Below are 23613 nucleotides of genomic sequence, written 5' to 3'. Positions count from 1 at the left end.
TTTAGCAGCTACCATAGCTACAGCTATAGGATAAGGAGTGATTATTCGCGGCATGTTATGTGATAAATATGCCCAAAACAAAGGACCCCCCTGCCACAGCATTCCAGTGGGAGACCCAGGGGATGGAATGACTATAGCTTGAACAGGCTTTTGCGGATCACACCGATCTGCTACAGTCAAAGTCAATCTCTTTTCAACCAATTGCAAAGCCTTAAGAGTAGCAGGAGTAAGACTCCGTGGAGAATTTAAATCCGTATCTCCTGGTAAAATATCGAATAAAGGTTTTAATTCAGCGGTTGTTATTTTAATATAAGGACGAATCCAATTAATATCTCCTAAAAGTTTTTGAAAATCATTTAAAGTATGCAAGCAATCTCGCCGGATTTGCGCCAACTGAGGTTTTACAGTAGTTTTAGAAAGTTGCATCCCTAAATAATTTTGTAAATCATCAGCCTGAATCTTTTCAGGGGACATACACAATCCCCAAGTTGCCAATTGTGCTTGTAAGGCTGATAAAGCTAATGGGAGAGCATCTTTATTTGGACCACATATTAAGATATCATCCATATAGTGGTAACAGAGAAGATCTGGAAATTTTTCTCGAAATGGCTCTAAGGCTTTGCTAACATACAATTGACATAAAGTGGGGCTATTTGCCATCCCTTGGGGCAATACTTTCCATTCAAATCTTTGATCAGGCTCATTATGATTTATAGCTGGCAGGGTAAATGTAAATCGTTTTGTATCTGCAGGATGTAATGGAATTGAGAAAAAACAATCTTGAATATCAATAATAATAGAAGACCAATGTTTGGGCAGAGCAGTAATTATTGGCAAACCAAGTTGGATAGGACCCATTATTTGCATTTGCTCATTTATTTGCCGTAAGTCATGTAGCAAACGCTATTTTCCAGATTTCTTTTTAATGACAAAAATAGGAGTATTCCATGGTGATGTAGATTCTTGAATATGCCCTGCCTTTAATTGGTCCATGACTAATTTTTTTGCCGCTTGCAATTTTTTTTTTTGTTAGCGGCCATTGAGGTACCCAACGCGGTTCCTGTACCTGTTAACATCTCTATATCCCATTGAGGATTTTTAGCGGCAGCATTTCTACGAGCAGTATCCTGACAGTTGTCTTGATTCTGAATTTTCCATTCTAAATATTGCCCTCCGCTCAAAACCGCCTTAGCTAAATTAGCCCAATCTTCAGGAACCAAAAACAAGGCACCCAGCGCCTCCACAATAGCCACCGTAGAGGCGGCTTGAGGCCCATAGGCACTAACTGCCTCTTTCAACTGCTTTACTAGCTTGAAATCTAAAGGTTGATGGTATCGCTGCCTTTGCTGGTCCTCCAAAACCGGAAAAACTCCTTTATCAGGTCCCATAACTTCTCTCCAATTAGCGGCCACACAATTTGAACAATGGCACACCTTCGCACAATGAGGCTGATAAGGTGGCGGCCATTCACATGGCGGAGCTGTGGGGCACTTAGCTGCCCCTGGCATAGAAGCATTCTCAGACCGTTTCGCGCCAGGAGGCCGCGAAACCTTTTTCTTTTTTGACTTTTTAACTGATTTTAGTGAAGTAGATGAACTATCAGAAGAATCTGTAGAACTGCTAGAGCTGGTTTCCGGCCCCGAAGCTTTCGTAGAACTAGCTTTTGAAGAGCCCTTCGAGGATTCCCCCATTGTCCTGGGCCTAGTCACCTACGTGACTGCCATCCACAAGTGCATGGCTCCCCACATCTACCTTCATGCGATGGTTAATATTATGTGTCAACCAGGTGGGCCATGATGTTTGATGTGCATTCAAACATTATTCTGGATGTTTCTGTGAGGGTATTTTTGGATAAGATTAACATTAAATCAGTGAACAATGTGTAAGCAGGCTGCCTTCTGTACTGTGGGTGGGCCTTGTCCAATTAGTTGAAGGCCTTAATAAAGGCCTTCTAAGCAAGACTGAATGCTACAGCATGACAGCCACCAAACTTGAATGCCAGCACTGGCTCTTCTCTGGGTTTCCAGCCTGCCAGGTAAACCTACAGATTTAGGATTTGCCAGCCTCTGTAATTATGTGAGCCAATACATGAGCCAATTTCTTAAAATAATTATCCTTATGTCCATATATACACCTACATCTTATTGGTTTCTTCCTCCCCCATGAAGAATCATAAGATGCCCCACAACATCCTATTGCCATCTAAAAGTTAGCTTACACTTTCTTTAGTTAAAGTTAAGAGTATCCATGCCTCCCTGTCCTACTGGAAGATAAATCCGGTGAAATAGAAACCACATTTTACTGTCTTTACGGACACCACCACAAAATTGTCTAGCACATGGGAGAAGCTCAGTAAGTAATTAACTGAATCAATCCACATGGACTTTGAATATAACTTTAAAAATGTACTTTTATTAAAATGAATAATATATAATTATTCCCTCTGTCTTAGGAATCCTCAGCAGCTCCATGTGCTTTAGATCACTCTATGACTTTGCACAAAGTATTAAAGAATCACTAGCTTGAAATGTCAGTAATTGAACCAACGATCCCCATAAGCACAAAGGCAATATATGTAAGCCAACAGGAACAATATTACTATCCTTTAAAAAGGATTCCTCATCTTATATTATCCTCACTGTTTTGTTCACTAATTAGTTATTTAATCAACTGATTATCTATTAAGTACTCATTTAATTACCTTACATGTAGATACTGGTTATACTAAGGGTTTTTGAACATTTAACTCTAACACCCTAAGAAAATTATCACTGTAGTGCCTTTGACTCAAATACCACATGAAGAAAAAATATGCATACAAGGAATATTCAAATATACAAACATTCACAGTTATAATGTACTAAATTGTGAAGACAAATGCTTTACACAGATGTGCAAGAACAGTAATGAACCTCATCTTGTTACAACTCCAGTAGGGTACAGTGCTTCTCCCAACAAACTATATATGAATAATCTGGGGATCTCTTTAAAATGCAGATTATGATGGAGTTGACTTAGGGTGTTATCTGAGATTTGAACTTTTTCTAACAAGCTCCCTGGTAGTCCCTTGAACTGTTCCAAGATCACAGTTGGAGTAACAAAAGTTGAGACTATAGAATCCAAAAAAAAAAAAAAAAAATCAGTATTTCACCTTCTGCTTCTATGTAATAATGTCAAGCAACTGGGAGATTTATGGCTCTCCACATTTTTATTAATAGAAAAAAATCCTACTACTTGTTATGCAGAATTATTCACTTATCCAGTTATTTTCCTATGTCCCTCCTCTGTATGTGACAGCATACTAGGTAACAGGCTTGATGTGTGTGTGAGCGTGTGTGTGTGTGTGTACCAGAATGAAGAATAAAAATCATGAGGTAAGGCATACAATAGATTATGACTCTGCCTTCTTTCTGATTATAATCAATCTAAAGTGTTACCAAACAACATACCCATATAATGAAGTACATAGAAAACATGAGCACCTAGAGATGCATTAAGTATAGGAATATGTGTGGAATGCGTTAAATTATATACAAAGCTCCAGGTGAGCAAGACTTTAAGTCATTTTTTAAAGAGATAGAAGACAGACTGTCAAATAGACAATCAGAAGGGGTTACTGAGTATTAATGGAAGTAAAAATTAGCAGATATAAAAATTGAAGAATAAAAAGAAAACGAAGAATGCAAGTGAGCACAGATTATCTTCGTTGTGATGTAGAAGAAAATAAGGGCAAATACCACTACGTGAAAAAGATAGATGGGACAAGGCAGTTAGGGAAAGAAGAAGATGGATTCTCTTATATATGGGCTTTCCCAGATAAATAAATACATCCTGGAAAAAAAGAAACATTATTATGTGTATACAATAATATCATTAAAAGATGCACACAGAAAAAAAAAATGGAAACATTTAAAAGTTGATAGATGGTGGGACTGGAGAAGAAAGTGAATCTGGAATTCTTATTTTACAGAATTTTTAATATGATATATTAAAGCCTATTTTATGCTTTTTACTTTACTTTTAGAAGAAAATATCTAGAAAGTAAAATTGCTATACTCCTCCTTTTGCTAAAACACTGAAATAAATTATCAAGTTGTAGAGTAACTCGAGATTAACCTCAGAGGAGCTGATAACAGTCATCTGATATGTACTCTGGAGAAAAAATAGTAGAATGAAATACAATTTTCACCTTACTAAATGGTACCCAAGTGTTTTGGGAGATAGCCAGATGCAGTCCAGCATATATTAGTTCTGTGAGGTGGGAGCTATGGGTCCCAAGGGTGGTGAAACTCTGAGTGAACATAATCACTATGACTTGAATATAGCAAATTCTTAAGGGTACAGCATTTGAAATAAATGGAAGTTTATCTACAATTAATCCGCCCTAAAAGAATCTAGAGCATTTCACTAAAACTTTCATCACTTAAAACATGAGATATAATAGTATAAGAAATATGACCTAAATTATTTCAGAAGCCATAATATACAGCAATGTTACAGATATGATAAGCTGATAATATCAATGATCTATATTTAATTTTTACAAGAGACACTGGGATAACAAAGAATGTGTCATTTTCTACACAGTTCAGGGAGAAAAAGTGCTTTTAAGTGCAAACAATTTGACAAATTACCACAGCTTAATTTAAAAATAAAATTCTTTCATTAATATTTTTAATATTTTTCCTCTTCTAGTTGAAGATCCAATCAAAGATTGTGTACTGCATTTAGTCTTTATGTATCTTTAATCATATATTCTGAAACGCTTCATTAGCCTTTTCATAATTGCAAAGTGGTACCTAAGACACTTGCATATTCATAATCACAGAACTAAACTATTTGAAAGCCACAGAACAACTACACTATTTGGAAGGCATGATATCTGAAAATTATTCTCAAATGGCTCAGAAAAAAAAAAAAAAAGTGTGTGTGTGTTTGAGAAAGAGAGAGAAAATAAACCAATGTGGCAAAAATGTTGATTGAATATGAATAAATTATATACAGAAGTTCTTTTTCTTCATCTTATAACTTCTCTTTTGCTGAAATTATTTCAAAATAAAATTTTTAAAAAAGAAGAACATTACTTATAAATCTTTAAAAATCATATCAGATGGGCTCTTTCTTATGGACTTTAGTAGAACATAATTAAAGTTGAGAAGTTGTCTAGAATTTCCAAGCAAGATTTCTCAAGGGTAGATGGCCATTCAAGGGCCTGAATAAATTTGATTGAGTCCAGGAACTCCTTACAATTGTACATAGACATTTGTGAATGAGTTTTTTTTTTTCTGGAAGGACAGGCCATAGTCTTCATCAGATGTTCAAAGAGATGTGTAGCCCTCAAAAGTGTGGGAGTTACTGCATTAATTTCTGTTCATCAAAAGACATCGTAAAGAAACTGAAAGCCAGAGTACAAACTAGAAGAAGTTATTAAAGTTGTTAATGTATGTAAATAACAAAACACTAAAAACATATAGAACATACAAAACACACCCATACATCACTAGGAAATCAATAATCTAATTCAAAATACAGGTAGAGGACATTAACCTAAATTTCAAAATAGAGGAAACACATGACAATACACATTCAAAGAGCTGTTTCAGCTCATCAGTAAATCAGAAAAGCTCAGATCAAGATCACTATGAAATATCATTTATACAAATTAGATAAGAATAAAGAAAAAAACAATAATACCAGCATTTAAAAGGATATGGATTAACAATATTCTATAGAATGTTGGGAGTATAAAGTTGTATAACCATTTTTGAAAACAGATTAGCATTATCTAATAAAATTAAAGAGTTACACACTTCATGATCCAGCAACTCCTAGACATATATCTATGAGGAATCTTCATATGCATACACAAGGAAACATTTATAAGACTGTCCGTATCAAGACTGTCAACAACAACAAAACTAACAGAACTCAAGTGCCATGTGAAATAATAAAAAATATATTTACTGATCTCTGCCCCCAGTCCCCTGCACAGAGCTCCTAAGACTTGAAATTTCTTAAGTGGTAAGTCCACCAAGAACATTCTGTTCTATTATTTGGTCTTTGACTCTGGTTCTTGACTCAGAGCTCCTAAATCTCTTAGAATTTCCTGAATGAGAGGACTATCTCCTACTCTAATAAGGCAGCTCTTCTTAGGCTCCTGGAAAACTTCAGATTGGATGCTGGTCACCATAAAGACCAAGCCATGTTCAAAAGCTTGGAACTTTCAACTCCATCCCTCTCTAGGTAAAGTGGCAGAACTGTGGGAGACTGAGTTAATGATTAACCATGCCTACCTGATGAAGCCTCCATAAACACACAAAAGTATGGGATTCTGAGAGTTTCTAGGTTGGTGAACACACAGAAGTGCTAAGAGAGCTGCAGGTTCAGAAGGGTATGGATGCTCTACACCCCTTCCAACATGCTCTGCTCTATGAATCTCTCCCATCTGACTGTTCATAAATTATATCTTTTTAAAAAGATTTATTCATTTATTTTATTTTTTTTTAAAGATTTTATTTATTTTTATTGACAGAGATCACAAGTAGGCAGAGGGGCAGGCAGAGAGGGAGAGGAGGAAGCAGGCTCCCTGCTGAGCAGAGAGCCCGATGCGGGGCTCGATCCCAGGACGCTGGGATCATGACCTGAGCTGAAGGCAGAGGCTTTAACCTGCTGAGCCACCCAGGCGCCCCTATTCATTTATTTTAGAGAGAGCAAGAGAGCATGTGAATGGGAGAGGGGGACTCAGGGAGAATGGGAGAGGGAATCTCAAGCAGACTCCCTGCTGAACGTGGAGTCCAAAGCAGGGCTTGAGCTCACGACCCTGAGATCATGACCTGAACTGAATCCAAGATATTGGACCAACTGTGTCACCCAGGCACCCCTCTTTTATAATAACCTGTTAACCAAATATTTTTTTCCTGAGTTCTATCAGCTATTCTAGCAAATTAACCAAATTCGAGGAGGCAGAATAAGAATTTTTGATTTATAGCCAATTGGTCAGAAGTGCAGGTAACAACCTGGACTTTCAGTTGGCACCTGAAGCAGAGGGTTGGGTGAGGGATATCTCATGGGACTGAGCCCTTAACCAAGTCCAGGTAGACAGTGTCAGAATTGAGTTAAATTATAAGACACCCAACTGGTATTGCGGAACTGCTTTAGTGTGGAGAACCTACACAATAGTGCAGATACAGTAAAGTAGTGTGAAAGTAAAGGAAACACACAGGATGAGTGTAGTTTTTGTCCTATAAATGACAATATTCAAGAGTAATATTCCATTTCTACTATTGTAATATTCTATTTCTAGGATGGCCCCATGATCCTTGCTTTCTGGGATCCATGACTTTGGGTACTCCCCTGACATACTGTATCAGTCACCTATGTAACCACTAGACTATAGCCAAAGGGAGGACACACGACTTAACGGTGAGGACATTAAAGACATTACAACTTTTGCTTTGGTCTCTTAGATAGTTTGCTCTAGGATAAATCAGCAGCCATAATGTCAGAATACTCACACCTCCTATTTTGAGGCTTACATGGAGAGCAATCAATTAGCCAGCACCAACTTATCAAACATGTGACTAAGCCGCTTTGGAAGTGGATCATCCAAGCTCAGCCATGTCTTCAGATGATTACAATCCAGCTGAAATCTAACTCTAAACTTATGAGAGATCTCAAGCCCAGCTTTCCAACTGAGCTAGTTTCAAATTCCTGACCTTGGATTTCCATGAGAAATCAGGAGATAATAAATTTTGTTTTAATCTGCTAATTTTAAAGGTACTTAATAAGCAGAAATAAATACCTAATGCAAATTAAATTATGGTAATTTTTTAAAAAATTCGAAATCAACTGAAACTAAATAAAATATTGCTAAAAGTACATTTTCTATAAAGCTTTTAAAAGCAATGAAAAATTAATGACACCATTTATTTTATGTGGGCAAAGGAAAAGGGACTAAGCAGTAGGGGAGCACATAAGTACATGAAAATTATTAGCAATGTTCTGATTGGTAGTGTTTTCATAGATGGTCAATAAATTAATAATCACATTTAATTTAATTTTAAAAAGCCATGCATGGAACAAAAATTATAGTGTTTCCTCATCCAGGGATTATAATCAATTGAATTCATTGAACCGAAGACCCACTGGGAATTTCTGAGTGACACAACAGGAAGAAAAACCATTACTCTGAGCCAGAGTTCCTTTCCAACTTCCATAAAATATAATCTGCTAGAGGTTACTATCAAAAAAGATAAAAATGAACATGGAAAAATATAATACCTTAGTTTCCCCTGAGACAGAAACACAGTGAGTTGTGAGAATTTAAAATGGCCCGTCATTTAGTATGTACTTTTGACCCTTTTCTAATACCTCTTAGACTCTTAACAAGAAAGACAGACACTTTTCCCGGTGAGATAAAGAAGAACATGCACCTCAGGAAAGAGGATGCTGGTAAAGAGATGGGCAGAATAATGAAAATCACCTTGTTGAAATAACCCTTTAGACCCAAGATGATGCCACACATGCCCGGGTGCCACATGAGCAAACAGAAACTCAAACAACTCTCACGTCCCTGTTAGTGCTTTCATGACCAGAAACACAGTATATCCCGTCAGCCAATCCGCAAACAGCAAGACAACTCCAGGCTCACCTCAAACAAGGTTAACATGTACCCCAAGCCAATCAGGAATATTCTATTTTTCTCTGTTCTTTATTCTTTATCTTATATAGACTTCTTTTCTCCCACCCAATTTTTCAGGTCTCTATAAGCAGACCATCACTTCATGAAGTATTAAATGAGGTTTTTCTATCTTATGTAAATTATCTTCTTTAAACACTTTTTAACATTTTTTTGGTCATGAGAAATGGGATCTGAAGCTCACATGAGTCTGCAGGATGAAATGTGCAGAAGTGCTCCCGAGCCCCAGGAGTTCACTGTGTCTCTCATTTTTACAGAGGGCCATGGGTTGGTGACTCCTAGGTTTGAGTTCTATCTAAGGGCATGCAGCAAGCTGACCCAAGGAAAGTTTATTTAAAAAAAAAAAAAAAAAATGTTCCCAGAAAGGTTCTTGGTCCTGGAAAGGCTCTAGGGTAGTTAGTTACATTAGAATAGAGCCTACAATGAGAGGAAGCTGTTAGGGAACTCACAAAGCCTCAAGGCCAGTCCAAAGCCTAAACTGCTGGGGGACACCATTAGGGCTCCCACCACTATAAAGAAATTTCCTAAAGGGAATCATTTCTTGCTAATGGCAATTTCAGAGACTAAAAATCGTACTTAAAAGCAGTTTGAAGGCTCATTGCCTAACTCTAAGACGATCATGCTAGGATAAGTTAGTCATAATACGGGTAAGATCGACACGAGGTCACCACCAACCTTAAGAAAATTTCCATGCAACAAGGTACTCTATAAAATGCCACAAAATCCCCAAATCAGTGGCACATTACTCTTAGGTATTAATTTGGCTCCAAGAGACCCAAGGCTTAGCTAAAGAAATGGAATCTTAGAAGTTTCAAAGAATTGAGTGTGGACCTCTCAATACATCTGCTTTTTTTATATTTATTTTTTGTTTGTTTTTAAATTTTTATTATTTTGTATTTAAAAACTACAGTCCCCAGAAGCTGTAGACATCAACAAAAATAGCAAAACGTTACTAAGACAATCTAAAATTACAATGGCCATTATGGAGAATATTCCAATTAGACAAGATTGTTCATTTAAGTACGCTTAAAAGCAAGGTTTCCCAAATCAAACAGAGAGAATGGAGTACTTACTTAAGTTGGCCTAAAGAAGCCCACAAAAGGCTTCATGACTTCAAAATAGCTTTATTGAAAGATTCATTGCAAAAGGCTGTTGAAAAATTAAAGACCCAAGAGACACTTAAAACAAGTCTATAAGACTGACATGGTTCCTGCTCTTCCCATTTAACCTCCTTTACTTTAGTACTCAGTCTATTAATCCTCTATCAGAATTGCCTTTCTACCTGGAAAAGACTACAAGGATGTAAACCAAAGTCAAATCCTTATATATCAACTCAAATACTCCCATGTCTACCCAGCAAGGAGGGCCCCTCTATGGACTGAGGGTTGATGGGATTCAAAGGGATTCTTTGATATTACTACCAGATACTTCCTTAAAGAGCCAAGGAGAAACTAAAACTAAAATCAGTAGAGAACACTGCCAATCTCGTATCTGGTAGAAATGAGAGCTATATTCTCTATTTAAACCCCACTCACTCAGGACACTGCAAATGGGATCCTGGGAAAACTGGGAGAAGCCAGCAAACAGTGAGAACTGTCACTGTCAGCTCTCCCAGATCTCTGGAGTACTTGGTCAAGAAAGGAAGGTAAAATTTCACATTGTCCCTTCTTTCAAATTCAGACTCCTGTGAATTTGGTTTTGGGGTACCCTCTGGTTGCCAATCAGATTTTCTCTCTCAAGGACAACTACTGCGTTCTTGTTTATCTTCTTTTTTGTGTCCTAAGACTTGACTTAGCTTTCTGAGGGCCTGGGGCCTGCAGGTGGGAGGGCTTGCATATACAGGCAGCTCAGCTGTCAGGTTGATTCATCCTGGGAGGGTAGTATCTTTGGGGGCTATTTAATACTGGCAGGTATATGTACTGCTTGTCTCGGCTAAAACTTGGCAAGATATTTGAAATCTTTTCAATATGATACTTTTTTGGTTATATTTAAAGTTGTCTTAGGGTCAGAAGTTAGCCAGACTGAAAGCTACTGTTCAGAACCCGAAAGAAACTTTGTTAGACTTTCTCCCCAAAGGTAAATGAGACTGTGTACCCAAAGACAAAAACAAAACAACAAACCAAAAAAAGTATATCAAAGGCAACAGCTTTAAGTCCAGAACACAGGAATCTTCTGATTTCTTAGTTGAAGATCTTCCTGCTACAGTGAAATAAACTAAAGATAATGTAGTTGGATTGGGGATGGGTGGTCACCAGGGTTTGGTATCATTCAGGCTCCATCCAATTCTTTGAAGAATTAAAAATACTGTTCTACAAATGAAAACAGCTGGTACAACTTGTCTTACAAATAGAGTCTTATAAGCACAGAAAAAGCCCACCTATTTTTACCAATTCCCAAACTTTCCCAATTCATCTCAAAAGGCTTATAAATATTGCCAAAGATCTGGATGCAGGGCATAAAATACCCTTCTGGTGGAGTTTACATTTTTTCTCTGCGCTTTTGTGATGTAAATATCCCACTGTGCCCTTTCCTGGAACTGGGGGCCAGCACTTTAAATGCAAACCTCAGGGAGCTAATTCTTATCAGAAGGGGGAAAAAAAGAGAGAGAGAAAAGGAGGGAGGGGGTAGAGTGCTGGAGGAAGGTTATTTGGAAACTAAATGAACAAAAAATCTTAAAATATTCATTACAAATATTAGTGAAAAGTATAGGCCATCTGAGCAAGTAACCTTGCTTATTCCATCTGCCAGAAACACAACTTGAATCCAATTCTTACAGACTAGTACATTTTTGCATTACTCTATCTCATGGCTAAAATTTGAAAACAAAAGTTCTAAGCTCTGTTTGTATTTGTCTGAATGTCTACATATGTATATGTATGTATGCCACAGATGCATATTTACCTATTTCCAGGTACTGTCAAAATTCATTTGTCAAGAACTCTATTTATTTTGGCTTAAAGGCAGACAAATGTTTCTATAAAGAAAGTATACTCTCAGAAATAAATAAAACTTAACCCAAATGGTTTCAAGTTCATGTAATCAAGTGCAATCAAGTAAAAACTAGTTTACATTTGTTGATTTAATTAAAACAGACATGTCTTTAGAGTTACAGCATTAAATATAATCCTCTTATTCTACCTAGATTTAGTCAAAGTCAAATGAGCTCATATTATCTGTTACAGAATTTGTCAGCAAAGAAATAAAACTTAAGATAATGGTTACCTGTTTAAAACCTCATGAAATTTTCATGAGTAATCTAAATATAATTATTAAAATCAAGTAAATTAAATGTAAGTAAAAGTTCATAAACGGACTTTTCAACAATAATTATGCCTTATGGTATGTCACTTAAAAATAGTTCCCAAAATCTTTTCAGTAACTTGAAATCTTTTTTTTTTTTTTTTTTTTTTTGACCTTCGAACTTTTTATTGGCCTCCTGCTCCCCAAAGTATACCCTGCTTCTGCTCCCTCAACGCCTCAGAACTTTGGTGTCATTGGTCTCAGACACGACCTTGCCATCCACAATCTTGCAGGTAGTGGTTTTCTGGATGGTTTGCATGGAACTGCTGCTGTCCAGGGCGTCACTGAGATTGAAGTCCTCCCCATCTTCCAGCAGGCGACGGTAGGTAGCGATCTCAGCCTCCAGCTTGACCTTGACATTCAACAGGGCTTCGCACTCCTGGGCCTGGCGCTGCCCCTCTGCCCGGGTCTGGGACAGTTCAGACTCCAGGTGCAGCAGGACCCCGTTGAGCTGCTCCATCTGCATGGCGTAGCGGGTTTCGACCTCCCTGAGGCTGTTCTCTAAGCTGGCCTTCAGGTTTCTCATCGAATCCAGGTTGATCTCCAAGGACTGGGCGGTACGTCTCAGCTCCGTGAGGGTCATTTCAGCCTCTCCTATCTCTGAGGTCTGTGTGGTGATCACTGTGGTGCTTTCCTCAATCTGCTGGGACCAGTATTTGTCCAGCTCCTCTTGGTTCTTCCGAGCCAGCTCATCATACTGGGCCCGGATGTCTGCCATGATCTTGCTGAGGTCCTGAGACTTGGGGGCATCCAACTCCACGGTCAACCCGGAGTTGGCAATTTGGTTCTGTAGACCCTTTACTTCCTCCTCATGGTTCTTCTTCATAAAGAGCAACTCCTCCTTGAGAGCCTCAATCTCTGTCTCCAGCTGCAGCCTAGTGACATTGGTGTCATCGATGACCTTGCGGAGCCCGTGGATGTCACTCTCCACGGACTGGCGCATGGCCAGTTCCGTCTCATACTTGACTCTGAAGTCATCAGCAGCAAGACGGGCATTGTCAATCTGCAGAACGATGCGGGCATTGTCCACAGAACTTGCAAAAATCTGAGACCTCAGCTCTTCGATGGTCTTGAAGTAATGCCCCCAGTCTCTGACCTGGGGTCCCTTCTTCTCCAGGTGTTCCCGGATTCTCACCTCCAGTCTCTGATTATCTGCCTCCAGGCTCCTCACCCTCTCCAGGTAGGAGGCCAGGCGGTCATTCAGGTCTTGCATGGTCTCCTTCTCGCCCTGCATGCCCCCTATGCCGGCCAGACCCCTGGCCATCCCGGCGGCCAACCCCGTGGCCAGGCCCCCGGACCCCCAACCGCCCCGGAAGCTGGTGGAGCGGGATACGGAGATCCGGGAGCCTGAGCCTCCCGCGCCTGCATAGACGCTGGCCGCGCTGCTGACAGGCCGGACCCGGTGGCTGGGCGACTGCATGGAGCCCAGGGACCGATAGTTGGAAGAGAAGGTGGAGTGGGTGGTGAAGCTCATGCTGTTTGGAGAGTAAGATGAGAGGCCAGGACTCGGGCTCGGGCCAGGACGGTAACTTGAAATCTTAAAGTTAAATTGAGATAAGTTAAATGATGGATATTCATTGACTATCTAGATCATTTCCAAATTTCACTGTTGAATTTGCAAAGATGCTGGTATTCCATAGTTCTGCTCATTACAAATTTTTCCTTGATTTCAGGGCCTTAGTTTCTCTGAAACAAGCTGACTGAATAACTCTCTGGGAAAGGGAAGATACAGTTATACAAAACACATAAGTAGACCAACTGGCTTAGTATCTCCTTTACCCTGAAGATATTGTAGGATTGGTGCCAGACCATCACAACAAAGTAACTATCTCAAAAGAGTCAGTCAGCTGAATATTTTTGTTTTGGTTTCCAGTGCATATAAAAGTTACATTTACACTACACTGTAGTCTATTAAAGTGTTCAACAGTATTACGTTTAAGAGATGCACTTATGCTGGGACGCCTGGATGACTCAGTCCCTTAAAAACGTCTGCCTTTGGCTCAGGTCATGATTCTAGGGTCCTAGGATCAAGTCTTCTTCCCTCTGCCTGCCACTCCCTCGGCTTGTGCACTTTCTCTCTCTCTCTCTCTCTCTCTCTCTCTTTCTCTCTCTTTGGCAAATAAAATCTTTTAAAAAAATACATAATTTATTAAAAAATGATTTATGGCTTAAAAATGTTAAACATCATTTGCACTTTCAGCAAGTCAGAGTGTCTTGCTGCCATATTGAAAGCTGCTGACTAATCAGGGTATTGGTTGCTGAAGGTTGGGTAGCCGCGGCAATATCTCAAAATAAGACAACAAAGAAGTCTGCTGCACTGATTGGCACTTCCTTTCTCTTGTAGCATGTAATGGTATTTGAAAGCATTGCACCCATAGTAGAAACTTCAAAACTGAAACCAATCCTCTCAAGCTCTGCCACTGCTTTATCAACTAAGCTTATAGAATACTCTAAATTCTTAGTGGTCATTTCAATAATTTTTACATCACCTTCACCAGGAGTAGATTCTATCTCAAGAAACTGCTTTCTTTGCTCTTCCATAAATAGCAACTCTTCAACCATTCAGATTTTATCTGAGATTGCCACAATTCAGTCCCATCTCAGGCTTCACTTCTAATTCTGGTTCTCTTGCTATTTCCACCATATCTGCAGTTACTTCCTCCAGTGAAGTCTTGAACTCCTCTAAGCCATCCATGAAGGCTGAATGGTTCCAAACTCCTACTTATTTTACATTCTGACCTCACCCAATGAATCATGAATGCTCTTAATGGCACCTAGAATGGTGATTCCTTTCCAGAAGGGTTTTGATTTACTTTGCCCAGATCCATAAAAGGAATCACTATCTATGGCAACTACAGTCTTATGAAAAGTATTTCTTAAATACTAAGACTTGAAACTTTAAATTACTTCTCAAGCCAGAGAATAGATACTGTGTTATAGAATAGATAGTGTGTTAACAAGCATAAAAACAACATTAATCCTCCTGTAAATCTCCATCAGACTTGGGTAACCAGATGCATTGTCAATGAGCAGTAATATTTTGAAAGGATTTTTTTCTTCCTGACCAGTAGGTCTTGCTTAAAGTATTCAGTAAATCATATTGTGATCAGATATGTTGTTACCTGCGTTTTCTTGTTCCACGGATAAGTCGTAGGCAGAGTAGACTTCACATAATTCTTTAAGGGCCTTAAGATTTTCAGAATGGCCATGAGCACTGGCTCATTAACCTCTAATGAGAGAGTCAGCCTGTCTTTGAAGCTTTGAAGCCAGGCTTTGATTTCTCCTCTCTAGTGATTAAAGTCCTAGATGGCATCTTCTTTCAATAGCAGGTTGTTTTGTCTACACTGAAAATCTGTTGTTAAGTGAAGCCACCTTCATTAATCATCCTAGCTAGACCTTCTGGATAATTGCTGTGGCTTCTACATCAGCATTTGCTGCTTTACCTGGAATTATTATTTTTTTTTAAAGATTCATCATTTGGTATTTACCCAAGAACACAAAAATACAAAATTCAAAGGAATACATGCACTCAAATGTTTATAGCAGCCATATCTACAATACCCAAATTATGGAAGCAGCCCAAGTGTCCACCAACTGATGAATGGATAAAGATGATGTGATACACCCCCCAACACACACACACACATGCACACATGCACACACAATGGAATATTACTCCGTCATAAAGAGAATGAAATCTTGCCATTTATAAGGACATGGATAGAGCTGGAAAGTATCATAAGTATCATGCTGAGTTAAAAAGTGAAAGAAAGACAAATACGATGATTTCGCTCATATATGAAATTTAAGAAACAAAGTGAATAAGCAAAGGAGGGGGAAAAAGAGAGGTGAACCATGAAACAGTCTCTTAACTATAAAGAACAAACCAGTGGGGCACCTGGGTGGCTCAGTGGGTTAAGCCTCTGCCTCTGGCTCAGGTCATGATCTCAGGGTCCTGGGATTGAGCCCCACATAGGGTTCTGCTCAGTAAAGGAGCCTGCTTCTCCCTCTCTCTCTGCCTGCCTCTCTGTCTACTTGTGATCTCTCTCTGTCAAATAAATAAATAAAATCTTAAAAAAAAAAAAAAAGAAAGAAAAGAAAAGAACAAACTGATGGTTATCAGAGAGTGACCACTGGGGGGGGTTTAAATCAGTGATGGGGATTAAAAACTGCACTTCCGATGAGCACCAGTATTACATGGCAGCACCGAACCACCACACCACAGACCTGTAACTAATACTACACCATATATTAATTAACGGAAATTTAAATAAAAACTTAAGGAAGAAACACTGATGGAAAAAAAAGAAAAGTTTTCCTCTGCATTCAAAACTTGGCTATTTGACCCAAGATACTTAACTTTTGGCATAGCTCAGCCTCTGACATATGTTAATAAACTTCATTTTTTTTAGTTTTTGATTTAAAGTGAGATATGTAATGACTACTCCTTCCATTTGAATACTTAGAGGCCATTGTAGGGCTATTAACTGGCCTAATTTTAATTTCGCTGTATTTCAGGGAACAGGGAGGCCTGAGAAGAGAAGGACAAAAGGGAATGGCCTCTTGATGGAGCAGTCAAAACACATACTTTATCAATTAAATTTGCCATCTTATATGGGCACAGCTTATTTGGGCTCCCCAAAACAATTATAATAGTAACATCAAAGATCACTGATCACAGATCACCATAACAAATTTAACAATTAAAAAGTCTGAAATCCATGTTGTCGCAAATGGCAAGATTTCATTTCTTTTGATGGCTGCATAGTATTCCATTGTGTATATATACCACATCTTCTTGATCCATTCATCTGTTGATGGACATCTAGGTTCTTTCCATAGTTTGGCTATTGTGGACATTGCTGCTATAAACATTCGGGTGCATGTGCCCCTTTGGATCACTACGTTTGTATCTTTAGGGTAAATACCCAATAGTGCAATTGCTGGGTCATAGGGCAGTTCTACTTTCAACATTTTGAGGAACCTCCATGCTGTTTTCCAGAGTAGCTGCACCAGCTTGCATTCCCACCAACAGTGTAGGAGGGTTCCCCTTTCTCCGCATCCTTGCCAGCATCTGTCATTTCCTGACTTGTTGATTTTAGCCATTCTGACTGGTGTGAGGTGATATCTCATTGTGGTTTTGATTTGTATTTCCCTGATGCCGAGTGATATGGAGCACTTTTTCATGTGTCTGTTGGCCATCTGGATGTCTTCTTTGCAGAAATGTCTGTTCATGTCCTCTGCCCATTTTTTGATTGGATTATTTGTTCTTTGGGTGTTGAGTTTGCTAAGTTCTTTATAGATTCTGGACACTAGTCCTTTATCTGATATGTCGTTTGCAAATATCTTCTCCCATTCTGTCAGTTGTCTTTTGATTTTGTTAACTGTTTCCTTTGCTGTGCAAAAGCTTTTGATCTTGATGAAATCCCAATAGTTCATTTTTGAACTAGAGCGTATCATGCTTAGCGAAATAAGTCAAGCAGAGAAAGACAACTATCATATGATCTCCCTGATATGAGGAAGTGGTGATGCAACATGGGGGCTTAAGTGGGTAGGAGAAGAATAAATGAAACAAGATGGGATTGGGAGGGAGACAAACCATAAGTGACTCTTAATCTCACAAAACAAACTGAGGGTTGCTGGGGGGAGGGGGTTTGGGAGAAGGGGGTGGGATTATGGACACTGGGGAGGGTATGTGCTTTGGTGAGTGCTGTGAAGTGTGTAAACCTGGTGATTCACAGACCTGTACCCCTGGGGATAAAAATACATGTTATAAAAAAAAAAAAATTAAAAAAAAAAAAAGTCTGAAATCTTTTGAGAATTACCAAAATGTGACATAGAGACAAAAAAGTGAGCAAACGCTATTAAACAAATAGTGCCAGTAGCTTTGCTTGACACAGGATTGCCACAAGCCTTCAATTTGTAGGAAAAGTAGTATTTCCAAAGTGTAATAAAGCAAAGCATAATAAAACAAGGTAACCCTGAAGACTCTCTTTGGGGTCATTTCTTAATCTATTCTATACTAGCTAGCGTGGGTCATGGGGACCCTCACTCAGGAGCACATTCCAAACCATGGGCATTGTTTTATTATTATTATTATTATTTCCTTACTAATAACTATATTATTAATACTTATTATTTCCCCAATATGCTGCATTATCTCAAAAACTTTAAATGCACATGACAACCACTGACCAGCTAACAATCATCTCTCTCTGACTATAATGCCAAAAGGACCAGAAGAACTCTAAGAATGGGAGTTCCAGCTCTAGAAATGAGTCTGGTATCATCTCTTGTGAATAATACACAGAGACCCAAAGAGGCAATATTAACTGATAGGCACGTAAGACCTATATTTTGATCCAATTGCTTGACTAATCAAAGGATGATCAAATAGATGATCTGCTGAAATAAAGATCAAATCCCAAGTCAGAGTCAGGTGTGCCTCAAGTATACAAAGCTAAACTTTGTGTCCCTATAGATAATCTGTGTGATCAGAAACACAATATATCCAGCCAGCCAATCCCCAAACATCAAGCCAACTCTGGGCCTTCTAACCCCAAATGAGGTGGATTGTGTGGCCTTAGTCAATCAAATATCTTCTATTTTTCTCTTCCTTGTTCTTTATTCTTTATCCTAAAAATGCTTCTTACCTTCAGACCTATTTTGCAGTTCTTCACAAGGAAACTGTTCACTACAGGAACTGTTAAATAAAGTTTGTTTGTATCATCTAAATGATCTTCTTTAAGCATTTTTTAATGGCTTTTAGAAACAGGCAGAATAAAAGGTAAGGCTTTGGGGATAAACCAGTTGGTCATAGACACTCAAGTAAAGGTACATTTAACCTGCTACTTATTTAAAAAAATATATACTAAGTGTAGAACAGGAGAATTAATTTTATTTTAATATGTGTGACTTGAACTTCACTATCCTGAATATTTCCATCCCTTTCTGTTTTATTACTGAAATTAGCAGCATTTTTTGGGTAAATTTATATTTGCTGGATTTAATTTTTCTTTTCTACTAAAGAATTCTAATTGGAAAAGGATAATTAGAAGAATTATAATAATAATTACAAGAATTATAAGAATAATTATAAGCATAATAAAGAATAATTGGAAGAAAAACCAACAAGAAAAAAAAAAGGACAAATTCTCAAGGTTAAAGAGAATGAGTAAGTAGATCTGTTGTCAAAGAGGCAGAGATGAAAAGAAAACAGGATATCCTCTTGAAACTGAAACCTGAAACAATTAGTTTGCCAGCAGAATATCTTAATCATTCCATAGATATTTACTATGGAACTAAATTAACACATATGTCTGAAGGATGAAACCAGTCCTTTTACAGTGTTACCATTATACCATTATGTAATTAAGAAAACAACTCATTGGATTCACTGCCCATCCTTTTAGGACGTTATACTCCAAAGAAGCCTGAAACACAAATAGAAGTCTCTTTTCCTTTAAAATATCATTTTATTTATGGGGCATCTGGGTGGCTCAGTGGGTTAGGCCTCTGCCTTCAGCTCGGGTCATGATCCCAGGGTCCTGCATCAGGCTCTCTGCTCGGCGGGGAGCCCACTTCCTCCTCTCCCTCTGCCTGCCTCTCTGCCTACTTGTGATCTTTCTTGCTGTCAAATAAATAAATAAAATCTTTAAAAAAAATAAAATGTTATTTTATTTTTAATTCTGTTAAACTTATTTTCTCATTAACTATATATAATTAATAATTATTTGGATTATTCTTATACATTCATTCTTAATAACATAACACATATATGACTAGTAATATATACTTGCTAGCAACTGAGAAACATAGGTAATACCTTAACAGTGACATTATGACATTGATTTCCTCAGCAAACAATTTCACCCACCTGGGTCCAATTCCCTTATTAATATAATTAAAGAAATTGGCTTCAATGTTTGCTGAGGATCCTATCAGAATAAAACTTTGTGATCTATAATCCATGCTAATACTTACTGAACACTTCCTTAGTACAAAGTATTATTCTGGAAATACTGAAATAAGAAATCTGCCATTTTAATGAAGAAAACCAGATTTCACAAAGATAGGTTGTAACGTTGGAAAATATACAATTCCTGCTTCCACTCCTCACTGTGAATGTGCTGAATCTTAATGTGAGTCTCTGGAACCTTCTTTTATTTGGTGTTTTTTATTTGTATGTTTGTTTTTGATCTAGTATTCCTCATAGGTCTAATGTCTCTTTCCTTCACATTTAAGAACTGAGACTCAGAAAAAATATATCTCACAGAATTGTGACAACATTTTACAGAAGTAAATGAATTAACCATCTGGAACCACCTAAACAAGACTCATTCCAACATTGGCAATATGCTATAAACATGAATAAAGAATCCAATTGTCACCCAGACTGAGAAAAGATAAGGGTTTTTGAATGAATTATTGAGATAGTTATAGAAAGAAATTATTACTAGAGGTGATAACAATGAATAGAAACAAACAAGAAATCTTTCACTGCAAAGAGACTACATATAAATCTTACTCTGTATTTGCTAGTGTTTATTATGAACTTAATATGATGCATTTCTCAGACACAGGCGTATTACAGGTAAGAAAGTCTATGTTACTGATCAAACCATTCATATGCTTCAATAGTCAACTGGTATCTTTGTCAGGATTTCTCAGAGAAGGAGAACCAATAGGATACATCTAGATAAAGATATAGATGATAGATATAGATAGATACAGATATAAATATAGAAGAGGAGGTTTATTATGGAATTTGGCTCAAATAATTATGGGGTCTGAGATATGTCACAATATGCCTTCTATAAGCTGGAGAACCAGGAAAGTTGGTGGGATAATTCAGTCTGAGGTTGAAGGCCTGAGAACTTGAGGGGCAGGGTAGGACACTGCTAGTGTAAATTCTGGAGTCCAAAAAGCTAAGAACCAGTAGCTCTGATTCCCAAGGACAGAAGGGGATAAAAGCCCTAGCTCAAGAAGAGAGAATAAAATGGCCCTTCCTCTGCCTTTTTGTTCTAGGTCCCCAACAGAATGATGTCCACCTATACTGGTTGAGAGTATATCTTCTTTACTCAGTCTACTGATATGAATGCTAACCTCTTCCAGAAACATTCTTATGGACATACCTAGAAATAATGTTATCCAGCTACCTGGGCATCCATTAGCCCACTCAAGTTGACACATAAAACTAATCATCACAGTGACTTATGTAGGCTAGAAATAAGATGAGCAGAAATCAGCATTTTTAAAAACTTCCTGTTTAGATATTTATAATGCAGGCAACAGATTAATATATTACAAATTCATTCTAAATATGGAAACCTATAGTCACAGATAATTGAGTAAGTTCAGAAATGATATTGACAACATAGTAATATATAAGAAAACCAAAATCACAAGCTAAAAACTTGGCCTTCAAGCATTTTTTAATATAAAAACAATTACATGTAAAATTTAAATATTGCTATAATAGAGCATTAGTATTAGTATTAGTATTAGTGTTAGTATTAGTTAGTGTTAGTATTTTCTTCTGATACTGACAATAGTGATTCCTGCTGGTTTTCTTTGGTAGCTAAAAGCTATATAATATACGTTAGTGTATTTTCTCAGTTAAATGACTAAATTTCAGTTCTGAATTTAGATTTATTTTTATTTTTATTTATTTATTTTTTGCATTCTAAGATAATAAAATTCTCAGTCACTTGGAAATAACTGGCAACCGAAGAGTCTTATTTTTCTTTTTCTAACTCCTATTTTATTCAATTTCTAAAATTTTTTCAGAAGTCGTTTGCTATATAGTAACAAGGAAGCAGAACACAGATCTTATGGGGAGTTTTAAAGTTTTTTTTTTAATTGTAATAAATTTGAGTATTTGAAGGAACATTCTCATTTTCACATTTATTGGTCAGTTTTTACATGTGGGAATCTTAAAATAATTCTCTACATTCTATATGTATGCATTTAATGAATTAATTTAATCTCATGATTGTCAGAAAAAAACCTGTCATCTTTGTCAGGATTTTTGTCACACCGACAGAGAAGTTTTAGATTTGAGTAAAACAGATCTGGAGTCATATGTAACCCATATCAGTCACTGAATGGATAACTAGAAAACCTATCTGAAGATTTAAACCAACAAAAATTTTAGATAAGTAAAAATAATAAGATGCCTATAAATATTCATTTAGAAGCAGAAAACAACCTGACTTAATATCATTTTTAAAAAGACAGTGGGATTTAATCTAGGGAGCTTCCACAAATATAATTTAAAAGACTATGAATAGGGGCACCTGGGTGGCTCAGTGGGTTGGGGCCTCCGCCTTTGGCTCAGGTCATGATCCCTGGGTCCTGCGATCGAGCCCAGCATCAGGCTCTCTGCTTGGCGGGGGGCCTGCTTCCCCCCTCTCTCTCTGGCTGCCTCTCCGCCTACTTGTGATCTCTGCCTGTCAAGTAAATAAATAAAATCTTAAAAAAAAAAAAGACTATGAATATAGAGAAGTTTTATAGTACATAAAACCAATTAATAAAAAGGAAATAGATAATAAACACTTCTAAGACATTACTTTTATTGTTTTACTCACAGTGACATCACCCTTTAAAAGTTTTAAAAATATATTACAGGGGCACCTGGGTGGCTCAGAGGGTTAAATTCTCTGCCTTCTGCTCAGGTCATGATCCCTCAGGTCCTGGGATCAAGCCCCACATAGGGTTCTGCTCAGCAGGGAGCCTGCTTCTCCCTCTCTCTCTGCCTGCCTCTCTGCCTACTTGTGATCTCTGTCTGTCAAGTAAATAAATAAAATCTTTTAAAAAAATAATGCAGGGGCACCTGGGGTGGCTCAGTGGGTTAAGGCCTCTGCCTTCGGCTCAGGTCATGATCCCAGAGCCCTGGGATCGACCCCACATCGGGCTCTCTGCTTGGCAGGGAGTCTGCTTCCCCCCTACCCCCGCCTGCCTCTCTGCCTACTTGTGATCTCTCTCTGTCAAATAAATAAATAAATAAAATCTTTACAAAAAAATGCAAATGCATAGTCTAAATATATATGTTTAACAAGACAAACATTAATAAAATAAATTATGATTTGAAGTAACAAAACATGTCTTATCATTCATTCATTTATCCCATTATTAATTGAATTAGGTTGGAGACTTTTCCTTTACCTATAGAAAAATCAAGATTAAGAATATGCTTCATAAAGTTACATTCTAAGTAATATAAAATACCATAAATACTATGCACCCCTATGTTTATTGCAGCATTATTTATAACAGCCAATATATAAAAGCAGCCCAAGTGTCAAGGGACAGATGAATGCATAAAGAAGATGTAGAGTATGTGTGTGCATGTGTGTATGTGTGTGTGTGTGTATACAGATTTATAATGGAATACTACTCAGCTAATAAAAAGGGATAAGATTTATCATTTGCAACAACATGAATGGACCTAAAGAGTATTATGCTAAGTAAAATGAATCAGAGAAGAACAAATATTGTATGATTTCATTTATATGTGTAATCAAAAAAAAAAATAAGCAAACAACAAAAAAGCAGAAACAGACCCAGAAATATAGAGAACAAACTGATACTGCCAAAGGGCAGGAGAATGGACA

At 37.6% G+C, this 23613-nt stretch overlaps 2 protein-coding genes across 8 annotated transcripts in view; both read right to left on the bottom strand.

Annotated features, from left to right (window-relative positions):
- SGCZ (sarcoglycan zeta) overlaps positions 1–23613 on the bottom strand; it is a 1085895-nt gene that overhangs the window by 658875 nt on the left and 403407 nt on the right. The window lies entirely within an intron of this gene.
- Positions 12087–13511, bottom strand: LOC116581771 (keratin, type I cytoskeletal 18-like). The gene has a single exon (XM_032329029.1). The coding sequence runs from the start codon at positions 13470–13472 to the stop codon at positions 12168–12170; it is 1305 nt and encodes a 434-aa protein (XP_032184920.1). The 5' UTR covers positions 13473–13511; the 3' UTR covers positions 12087–12167.

This window comes from Mustela erminea, chromosome 21, assembly GCF_009829155.1.
Source record: "Mustela erminea isolate mMusErm1 chromosome 21, mMusErm1.Pri, whole genome shotgun sequence".
NCBI lineage: Eukaryota > Metazoa > Chordata > Mammalia > Carnivora > Mustelidae > Mustela > Mustela erminea.
Note: the sequence above shows the minus strand (reverse complement) of the source record. Positions and strands in the feature narration are given on the sequence as shown.